We start from the raw sequence: 11,190 nt of genomic DNA on the forward strand, positions 1-11,190 counted from the left end.
GAGTCTGAGTGCCTCGGTGTCCCTGGGCATGCTCTACATGCCCAAGGTGTACATCATCCTCTTCCACCCGGAGCAGAACGTCCCCAAGCGCAAGCGGAGTCTCAAGGCGGTGGTGACGGCGGCCACCATGTCCAACAAGTTCTCTCAGAAGGGAGGTTTCCGCCCCAATGGAGAGGCCAAATCAGAGCTCTGTGAAAATCTGGAAACACAAGGTAAGGTGGTTCCTCGTGGGGCTGGGGAAATGGTGCTGCTGGGGACCAACACAGTGCTGGGAAGCCCTGATGGGCCATAGCTGTGCTGTTCTCCATGGGCACAAGCGATGCTGGCACCGCTGCTCCTTGGCAAAGCGACGTCTCTGCTCCCTCCTGCCCCATGGTTTGGCCACCATCTCCAGGAGTGAGAGTGGCATGGGAAGGGCTACAACTCCCAGACTGGGGACCACCGCTCTGTGGTCCAAAGCCGCCCCAAGGAGGGAGCTGTGCTCTGGGTATCTGTGGCATGAACAGGGACCCCCGGCTGTCGGCGAGGGGTCAGCATCAGCCCCTGTCTGTGGGCAGGGCAGATTCTCTCTTGTTAATTCATTCCCATCCAAGAAATGCTGGGTGGGCAGCAGGGGAAATTCGCTGGAGAGGGGCTCATGCTGCTGCATAGAGAGATCCTGGCTGGGGCACACAGAAATTGCTAGAACACCCAGAGAAGGATCCAAATCTCAGCCCACCCCGAGTGTCTGGAGCTGCTCCCGGAAAAACGTTTGGTGTGTGCTGTTCCTGGGGCCAGGCTGGAGCTGAGGTTGAGACAGGGACAGAGGTTGTTTGCTTTCCAAAACCAGAGCCTCGCAGGAGGAGGAAATGGTTGGAGCCAATGCTGCTGGGGCCCTTTGAGAAGGGAAATCCCATTTGGGCTAAATCCGAAGAAAACCCTGTGGAAATACAAATGTACCTCATGTACCAGCAGCGTTTCTGGGTTTCAGCACCAGTGGGACAGAGACCAAACGGCATTTCCATGGAAAGCCGCGATTGTCTTTGTAATCCCACGCTTGCTGTCTTTCCAGCCCGAGCTGTTTAATATCCCTTGGCATCTCTGCATACCCTCCACGTTCCCATCACTCTGAGCAATGGCTCTCGCTGGCGGTGGCTCCGTATGTGATGTCTCTCCACATAATCGCCTCTTTCATCTGCCCATCTGCAGCGCGCAGGGCATCTAACACAGTCAGACCCCCTCACTGCCCATGCTGGAGCAGCTTTTGACAGCTGCCATCAGATCTGGGTGCTCTGTGGTCCTCTCCCAACGTTGCAGTGGGTAGGGGTCCCTCTGTCACCCCTATTTTGCCTAAGCAAGGGATGCTCCATGCAAAGCTGGGGGATCTGGGGGTCCCTGGGTTAAAGGATGGCTTCGCTGTCATGGACTGTGCATCTGTGACCGTGTCTCGCTGCTGGCCAATTCTCTGCCACCCCAAAGCACTGATGCTCCCTTTGCAGCAGCACCTGCAGTCCCGGATGCAGCGAGCATCATCCAGGACCCAAGCCCAGACATTCCCATATGCTCTCTGCCGCACTGAGCATCCTTCTCCCCCGCGGGACTCGCAGCAGGAGCCTCTGAGGAGCAAACGTGCTGGCAGCAGGGAGAGCTGAGCCTCCCGTCTGCCTGCCGCGTCTCCCGCTCCGATGTGTCTCGCATGGGGAATACGCTTAGTGCGCTCCCGAGGCCAGGAGCCAGGCACGGTGTCAGTGCTGGGGGCAGGAGGGCACGGCAGGGGTGTCAGAGCAGGACCAAGGGGTCCTTTCTCCCTCTGTCACCGGCAGGTCACGTATCCTTAAATAAACAACAGAATAAATAATTCACAGGGCTTTGATATGGACAGCTCGGCGATGAAAACACCGCGGCTGACAAATCGCTCTGTCAGCTCTAATTTCTTATGGCCTGTCTAATTGTTAGCTGGGAACACCAGTCTGAAAGCTGCAGCAAGGTTGGTTTGGCACCGAGGCACCATCAGCATCCCCCTGGGCTCCGCAGGGGACGTGTTTGTGCCGCTTGTGGTGTTGTGGGCTTTGCTGTCTGTCCCGATGCTTGTCCGTGCCCTTGGCTGGGGGGTGTCTGTGTGTCTGCTGTGCCCTGTGGTACCTGGGACCTCATGGTGGTACCTGGGGACCTCATGGTGCATCTCCATAGTGCTGGGACAAGCCAGGGCATTGCACGCTGCTGTTTCCACATCTCCCTGAGTTGTGGCAGCTGAAAGCGAGCGATGTGCTGCAGCGGTGCAGCCCTGCGGGGAGCGGGAAGATTTATGGCTAGCTGGCGTTTCACTGGCGCTGGGCCTTGCTGTGGCTCCCCCGCAGTTGGTGTGGGATGCGCAGTGGCTTTGTAGACCGTTGTTTCCTCTCCTCATGTGTTTGACCCCGTCTCGAGGGCTGGGGAAGCTGGAAGGTGGCAGCAGGGTTGTGGATGTGGTCTCATCCAGCACCCGAGCACAGGGACCCTCAGTGAGGGGCGCAGCGGGGCTGGTGCTTTGTGTCACCCACGGAGCGGCGTGCAGGGTGCCCAGCTTGGACCTGTTTGTGGGGAAAGGCGAAACAGGCACAGCCCAGCTCTTCCTCCAGCCTTGCAGTTGCCACCAGAGGGGCAAGGCTGAGAGATTTTCAAATTAAAATATACAAGAAAAGGCAGGTTCTTGGTCCAACCGCGCTGTTTTCACGTCTGCGGAGCTGCCCTCCATGGGCAAAGGAGCAAGGCCGACTCCCATGGGAGATGTTGTAGGGAGCAGCTCGAAGCCCACCCAGGCACCCAAGGGAGAGCCAGGACCCCGTGCTCGGGCTGATACACGATGGAGAAATATCCAGAAATATCTCTTAGAAATAAATCAATGTATTCCTGCCGTGCGAGCAGGGGAGCGGAGTGACTGCTGATAACGCACAGGCTGCACTTACGCCACTGTTATACCGCAGTCAAGGCAGAATTACGCTTTTTGATAACTAAATGATCACTAATGCACATAATTATTGGGTTGTGTGGATACACCTGTGGGTTTGGCTGGGAAGGATCGCTGAAGGCAGCGAATGGGAGCCCGAGAACACTTTCCCATGGCTCGGGTTGCATCCTGGGGTCTCTTTTTGGGATGATCTTTCTTTAAAGGTGGTCCCTTTCAACCTGGTATTCTATGATACTGGTTTTCTATGATAAAGTGCTCCCATGGAGAAAGATCCCATGTCACGGTGGTCAGGTTGGGGGGACAGGACCAGAGCCGGGATGGGCGGGTGGCCTCCATTGATGCTATATGTGAATTTTATCTGTCTTTCCAGCACTGGCCACCAAACAGACGTACGTCAGCTATAGCAACCACGCCATTTAGCCCCAGCCATCGCGACTGCCTGGCACGGAGGAGGCTGCAGACGCCCCGGCGCGGGAGGGAGCCGAGCGGCATCGCCGGGCGCTGGACGGGGAACCGGATGGGACGCGGAGGTGGCAGCGGGAGGACGCGCTCCCAGCAGAGCTCCCGGGGGAGACGCCGATCAACAGCAGCAAAAAACCCAATGAAATCCTAAAGGAACAATTAAATCAAAGCACCGACCGCCGTGACGATGCATGGCTCCCCACGGAGGAACAGGAACAGTCGAGCAAGGGGGGGATCGCAGCGCGGGGAAGAGGCGACGGACTTGGGCAAGTCTTTGGGGGTTTTTTTTCTGTATCTTGGCAAAAAAAACCACAAGAGACCCAACATTTTCCCCTTTTCTGCAACTTGTGAGGTTGTTTGTGGTTGTGCAGAGCCTTCTGGTTTCTCTTCCTTGATTTTTTTTTTGTTCTTGTTTTAATACCTCATTTTCTTTTCTTCCTGTCTTCCTCCGTCCCTCTTCACTCTCTCTCTCCCCCCCCGTATCCTACCAAATTCTATATGTTGCAAAAAGGAAAAATAAATAAAAATACATAAAATTTAAATGAAAAAAAAAACAGACAACAAAATAAAATGAAATAAAACCTAGGCTGTGTTCAAAGTGCTGATTTCTATAGGTGGTTAATTAATGTATGTGATGACCATATGGATTGAAATATGTCTGCTTTATGTATGACCAGTCAAAAAACAAAAACACACAAAAAAAATGACAAAGTTCAGTGCCTGGATGTTTATGAATTATTCGATGACTGTGTAGAGCATGATCATTTTTATACGAGGAGATTTCTAATAAAAGACCATGGTTTTGCACTCGGCGTTTGCTGTCTCTTGGTGACTGTTGGCTCCAGGAGGTGACGTGGTTTTGGCTGACGGGGAAGGGTTTGGGTGCTCCAGGATGGGATGGGGCTTGGTGTCCTTCCCCTCCAAGCCATCTTGCTGCAAATGAGGTCCTTGTGAGGGGATGGGGAGAAGCTCAGCACCCCTGGGTGCTGGAGCCCATACTCAGGGGTCAGGATTGGGGGCTCCAAGGGCTGATTCCTCCTCTTCCCTCAAATGTGGGCTGGGGCTGCAGGGATGGAGCAGAGAAAGGGATTTTCCAGGGTTGTTCTGGGTTTTTTTTTTCCCATCAGAGGCAGGGCCAGCTCCACCCTCCTCGTCAGCACCAACCTGGGCTAATTAGGGAGTTAATAAAAGCTGCTCTGCCCTTCCTGCAGGGAGGTTTCCTTTTCCTGACTCCAGTCTGCCCTTTGGGATGGCACAGCCTGCTGTGCAAGGTAGGTGGTGTTTCAAAGAGTCTTGGTTTCTGCCTGGTTTTGGGGAGTTTTGGTGTGTTTGCTGCTGCAGTCTCTGTCCCAGTGCTCTTGGAATGGGGGTGGCTGTGTTTGCTTGCTGCTGGGTAAGGTTGTGGTGGTCCAAGCTTGTTTTTCTTCTGGAGAGGAGATGAAAGATGGGAAAAGAAGGCAGAGGAAGGTGTCTGCCTCAGAGAAGTGGGCTGCCCCCAGTTTTCGGGTGGTTTTTTGATTTATGCACCCAGAAAAAGAGTTGGTGGCGGTGTCCTGACCTTGCAGGGGCAATGAGGGTGCTGGGACATCTCCCCATCCTTTTGAGGTGTTCCTCCCAGCCCAAAGGCGCCCATATATTCCCTTCTCTGAGCATGAGTGAAGTTACCCCTGTGTTTTGCCTGTTTCTAGACCTATTTGTGGATTAATCGTGGCTCTGGTGGTGCCCTGGGGAAGGGAGGTCTCAGTGCTGGGCACCGTGGGGAGCTGCAGCATTGATCAGTGCCTGCAGGGAAACGCGACTGTTCCCTGTCAGCACGGAGGGGATGGGGCTTGGCTCGAAGGCAGGAGTTAAAAAAAGAAAAAAGGAAACATAATGGAAAGCTTGAGACTTTGATAAGATCATACTTGTCAAAAGAGCTTCTCGGGAGGAAAAAAACTGCTCGGTTCCCACCGCATCCATCACTGTCGGATCGGATGTGAAATGTCGCCTGCTTCAGATGGCTCCCAGAAAACCCGAGTTGATGTCTCTGGTGCTGTTCTTAGCTCTGAGATACAGCTCTGCTGTTTCTATAAGCAGCTTTCTCCCCTAAACTCTGCCTGATGATGACTGGAGAGGCTGATTTTACCTCAGGAACAGCATCACCCCCTCCCTTCACGGCTGTGCATCCTGAGGGATGCTCGAGTCCTCCAGAGAGGCTGTGGCTGCCACCGAGCAGATCTCCCAAGTTTGTCCATCCCCTGATGGCCCAGGGAGTTCTGCAGGGCACCAGCAATGGATGGGGATGTGGGGAAGAGGAGACCTGGGCTGATGCTTTCTATCCAGGAGGGATGCAGAGCTGGGCTGATCAAACTGCTCTGCTTCAGTATTTGAACAAAGCATGAATATTTTCATGTGCAAATACTTCTTCAAGGTGTTCCTCTGTCTCTTCTCGAGCATTTCTGCCTTCAAATTGCTTCCCTAAAAATGCAGACAGCCCTAGAGCGTGTCCTGAGGAGAGCTGGGCTGCTGGTGGCTCCCAGTTACACCCAGTAGCTCCAAAACTGATGGGGTCTGGGCTTCAACAGCCCAGGGGGGCACATCCCAAAGGGGCGCTTTGGGTGCTTACTTGGGGAAGAAGGCGCTTGGCAAGACTTTGAATGCAGTTTCAAGCAGATTCATGTTCCCCTCTTGCATCAGGCCCTATTTAAAGGCAATCGCTACCCCGATTTCTTGATGGATCTGGTGGAGTGTTAAATCAAAAGAGCCCTCATGTGGGTACTTATTTTGGTGTAAGTGTGCTTTACAGCGATTCAGTCGTATTCCTTGCAGGCTTTAGCTTAAATGATATAAAGATGCTCTTTAACGGATATGCAAAATATTTGCAGAAACTCAACCTCGCCGGTCTCGAAACAGAATTTTAATTGGCCCCATTTTTTTATCAGCTAAAACTTGCACTCGCTGGCACCGTTCCTGTGAGCTGCTAAATAGTCCTGTGTCCTCCCAGCGCCGGCCACGTTTCGGCAGCAGATGCAGTGACCTCCCAACATGGCTGGTTAATTTTATACAACATTTCATGATACAGTGCTGTTTAATTCCAGACACTTATTTGATTATGAAAGCTAATTAAAAGGGAGCAGTCTATAAGCAATTGAGATGGATGCAGAGCAGCGCGGAGCCGGGCAGGCTCTGGTGCTGGTGTCTGCAGAGGGGGGATAGATGATGCTGAGGCAGTTTTGGGAGCTCACCAGTGTTTTTAGGGTGGACTTTCTGCTTTGCTTCATACTTTGGGGGTCAATTCTGCTGCTGGTGGCTGTGCAGAGTGGATACTGTGGGATCTGCTGAGGGAATTCCTGGGATTTTGTACTTTGTGGATGTCTTTATAAATGAGGCACCTGCCCTGAAATCCGTGGTGGTGTTTCTCTCATACAGCTGAAAAGCACTTGTCTGATTTCCCCCTTATTTCCGTGAAGAGTTGTTGAGTTTAAACAGCAATAATTGCCCGAGTTCACCGAGTGGTTGACCTCTGTGGGTTTTTCTTCCACCTCTTCTGTGAAGCTGAGAAATGGAGGGGGTTAGAAACCTGGACTGGGGCAATTTTCCTCCATCACCTCCTTGTACCTTTACCCCCTTGAATTTTCGGTTGGTTTTAGCTGCCTTTCCCAATCCCCAACTCCTCTTTGCAGGGACAAACAGAAGGTTTTTGGGGTCTCTCTGCCCTTTCTGCAATGTGGTGAGGGGCTGCGTGCAGGCTTTTCTCCCCAGCCCCATGCAGAGCAGCAGCAGCAGCGTGGAGCCCGTCATTAACTCCCTTCTCCGAGAGGCAAATTACAGGCTTTAGCGACACAATTAGGTCAGCTCGACAGGAAACGGAAAAACAAAATAAATTCTCCGCGAGTTTTTGCAGTCTATCCTCTGCCTCGTCCCTTGCTCCTCTGCAGATTTAATTTTGGGGGTAAAATATCACTCCCCTGCCACCCATGTGTGGAGACCTCCTGTTGAAGCCACCTTTACTAAGGAAATCTGGAGGAAAAGGATGGAAAGAGCAAGGCTGGAGTAGAAAGGGGCTCGTTCCTTTGCTCCAAAAAGGGTCCCCATCCAGCTCCTTTCCCATGGGGAGACCCATGGAGTCCCGGTGTGGCCCCAGGAGGTCTGAGAGCTGCTCGGAACAGGATGCGACTTGGATTTGGAGCAGAAGGCAGCAACGCCTGTGACAGATGTTGCGGTTCATTACGCAGCGGGGGACCAGCTCTGCAGCGAGCAAGTGGAGCTAATTTCTGAGCTGGGAAGCGTTTGTCCTAACGAGAGCCGCTGCCAGCCAAAACCTTTGGCCTGGAGCATCAGCACCTCGAAGTTCATTTTCCTGGGCCGTGGGAAGCCAGTGAGGAGGATGGAGAGCTGTGAGGATGGGTGATGGCTCTGAATGGTCCTGGGGGGCAGTGGGTGCACCCCAGTCCTGCAGTTTGGCAAGAAGCTCACACATATGCCAGGGTCTCTCCCCGACGCCGATGTTCTCTTGTATGGCCGAGCGAGTCAATGGCAGATTGTGTTGAAATCTCACTTCAGCGGCGAAAGCTGCAATTAGCATTTAATGAAGCTTCTTGCTTTTATTTTTAGGTAACCTCCGATTCCCTGACTGTGTAATTTAGTCCTTCATTGCTTGAAGATAATTAAAGTATGTCACTATAATTTGCTTTTTTTAAAAGCCCGTAATTATGTTTTTATTGAGAATAAAAAAGCAGGGGAGAAGGAGAAAGGAAAACAATGCTAGGGGAGGAGAAGGCTTTGGATAGGCAAGGGGGACTTCTTCCAGCTTGAAGGCTTAGGAGATCTTTCCAGGATGCTGGGTAGACTGGGAACAGAGGAAAGGGCTGCTTCTGTATTGGTGTGGGTAACAGCAAGGTGCAAGGTTTGAGAGATGGGAGAATTTTGGGTGCCCACAAGCCCTGATGGTGCCTGCACTTGGCCTGGAGCTCAATATCTGAGGTTTCATCCCTGCATCCTCCTGCTCCCAAACTCGCCCTGCCATCCATCTGCACGCACGCTGGGTCTTCGTGTTTCAATCGCAGGCATCTGGCGCCCGCGACAAAACGCGCTTTGCTGGTGCGGGGCGATGCAGCTCAGGCTGTGTGTCCTCCCTGCGCAACAGCAAATTACCAGGGAGGAATTAAATGTATTTTCCCAGGCCTGGCAGCCCTTGGGGGATGCTCCTCGCAGCTTGCGCTGTGTTTGCATCTGTAAAAGCCGCTGCTGGATGTCGAGCGAGCGATGGCCCTGCAAACCTCACTGCGTTGAATGTGCCAGCCAAGCGTCCTGCCTTGCTCCGGTTGTGTCCCGCTGTGCGTGGCCCCAGGCCAGGCGATGCTCCCAGGCAGCCCAGTAAAGCTGCTGATTCACAAACTGGTCTGAAAGGAGAGCGTGGCCATCACAGGAGGAACTGCTCACCTACAATTCACAGCCTGGAAATTGGCTGTCGGAGGAAAGTTGAATAACGAATAAATTTGAGATAATTGATTGGCCTGTGGCCAGTTCACAGCCAGGGAGAGCTGAAATGAGTTGGATTGTTGGCTTTTTCTTTAAATTATTCTCGCTCGAAATTTTTTTTGAGTGCTAAGAGGTTACGTTTAGTTTAGAATATATTTAATTCATTAAAACGTTGATCTTCTCTGCTGCGGAGTTCGGATCTGATCCCAGGCTTTATTCCTTATCTAAATGCAAAGGTTTCTTGCCAGAAATACAAAGCAGAAGAAGAAATAAAAAAATAAATCTTGGTGCTTAGGAGAAGTGCTGCGATGAAAGGAGCGTGGTGCTGGCCTGCATTCCCCTGCTGGGAACTGCTGTGGCTTGAGCTGACATCTTTACTGCTCTGTGCCCTGTTTCCTTCTTGCCTGTACTGGGATGTTGTTTTGGGGGGCTCTCACTGTGTCCCACAATGCTTGGTGTGTCCTGGGTGCTGTAAATTACAACCTGGGCTCCCTGCAGCCAGCCCCTAATGCAGGGTGCTGTGAAATCTGGTGCAATCCCTTGCCAGACTTCTCTGCTCCTTATGGGTCAAAGCGACCCATGAAAGTCTCTTTGATAGAGCAGCATCAGGTGAGGGAATCATGTCCAAATGTGTTTTCTGGCTGTGCATCCACCCCCAAAATGCTTCCTCTCCAGGTGTCGGAGCTGAATGGCACCGTGAGTGGGATCCGTGCCCCCCTACGCTTGCAGCAGGTTGTGTTGCTCCCCGCTGCACAGAACCCCCCCTCCTGAGCTGGTGTCACCCCACCTTCCTCGCAGAGCCTTTGTTATCTGCTGGGGATAACAAAGGGAAGGAACAGCACTTAAAAACCCAATAAAACCCACACACCATCATCAGCTTTTGTACTGGTTGCTATGGGAACCCCATACATGCACCGGAAACTCTGGAGTATGCAAATGAGCTTCTTAATTAGTTCTCCTCGGTCTTTCATGCTCCTGGTGCAGCAATTTGATCATTAGACGAACATGCCACTTAATTATCGGCAGCTTAACCAAACACAAGCCGAGGTGACCTTTGGGGAGGGCAGGGTGCCTTGGGAGCCGGCTGGTGGTGCAGGGGAGATGGCAGCCAGTGGTTTCATGGAGCTGGGAGTCTCCTCCAGCAGCTTTCATCCTTGCAAGAGGTCTGGGATGGTCCTTATGGCCTTTGAAGAAGAGCAGCAAGCGAGGGTTGGCTGGGAAACCCAAGCTTTGAGCCTCTCTGAGCAATGGGGCAGGCTGCGGTGTCACCCCAGTGCTGGTGGCCACGGGGACTGGGGTTGGACCAGTTGCCTCCAGCCCCGTGTGTGCTGGTTTTGCGGAGCCAGATGCCAGCCGAGCGCACGTCTGAGCTCTTGCTGTAAATGCTATGAGTTTTTCACCAAACAAGCTTCATTAATCGTCTAATAACCGGATTAATTAAGGACAGTGAAAGTAAACAGCAAGAATGTAATTTGCCTCTGATTGCCATGTAATTGCAGGAGTATGGTCCTATTTGCATATGCAGAAAGTGTTGTTGACAGTGGCACCGGGACCAAGAATAACAGTTTGTGGAGGGCGAATGTGCCTTTGGGGTGTCCGGACCCCTTCAGCCATGCTCTTTGCTGCCTCCGGTGCTGCCTGTGTGTGTTTTTCTCTGTGGTTCTCCGACTTCTCCCAATTAGCCAACTCGCCTGCTATTTGTGGAGCTTTCTGAGCTATTTGCTTAAGCAAACATTGATGCTTCAAATAAACCCGCAGATCAGCTTGGGAACTCTGCTGTGTCCTGCAAGAGAGCAGAAATACCTAAGAAACCTCGCTTTCTCTCAGAGCTGTCCTGCTTAGGGTCAGGACCAGTTCTCCCATTGACCCTGCTTACTGGGATGTGGGGATTTTGGTTGTGCTTGGCAGAACTTGTCCTTGTGAGCCCCAGAGAGCTTCCAGCGCCCCAAGAGATGGAGATTGAGGTGAACTGGGGGGTGTGCGGAGAGGAAAGCAGATGCTGCGCAGCTTGGAGGCAGAGCCAGTGACTGAGTCCCACACCATCTCCTGTCCTCCACCCCTCACCAGCTGGTCTTGCTTTTTACCCAGCGCTTCTCTCTTCCCCTGCAAACGCAGACATCTGGATGGTGACTAATCTTCCAACTCTCTGCCTCCCATTAGCCTTGGGTGAGCTTTCTTCTTGCGCTTGACCTTGTCAAGCACCAGATCTGGGCTGCTTGAGGAACGGGAACACGTGGAGCTCTGCAGGGATGACTGTGTATGCCCTCCACGCACACAAAGGGGAGATTTTGGGGGAGTAATTCCACCTTGGAAAGCCCTGGGGTAAGATTTTTCTCTTTCCC

General features: G+C 52.5%; 1 protein-coding gene across 1 annotated transcript in view; it reads left to right on the top strand.

Moving 5' to 3' along the window:
* LOC104542190 (metabotropic glutamate receptor 4-like) overlaps window positions 1-3,346 on the top strand; it is an 18,890-nt gene extending 15,544 nt beyond the window's left edge. Inside the window, 2 exon segments of the mRNA XM_010186412.1 lie at window positions 1-212; window positions 3,297-3,346. The exon segment at window positions 1-212 is cut by the window's left edge and continues 29 nt beyond it. Of these exon segments, the coding sequence (XP_010184714.1) occupies window positions 1-212; window positions 3,297-3,346 (262 nt within the window).
* The last annotated feature ends 7,844 nt before the right edge of the window (window positions 3,347-11,190 follow it).

This window comes from Mesitornis unicolor, unplaced genomic scaffold (genome assembly GCF_000695765.1).
Source record: "Mesitornis unicolor isolate BGI_N332 unplaced genomic scaffold, ASM69576v1 scaffold16856, whole genome shotgun sequence".
NCBI classification, from domain to species: Eukaryota; Metazoa; Chordata; class Aves; order Mesitornithiformes; family Mesitornithidae; genus Mesitornis; species Mesitornis unicolor.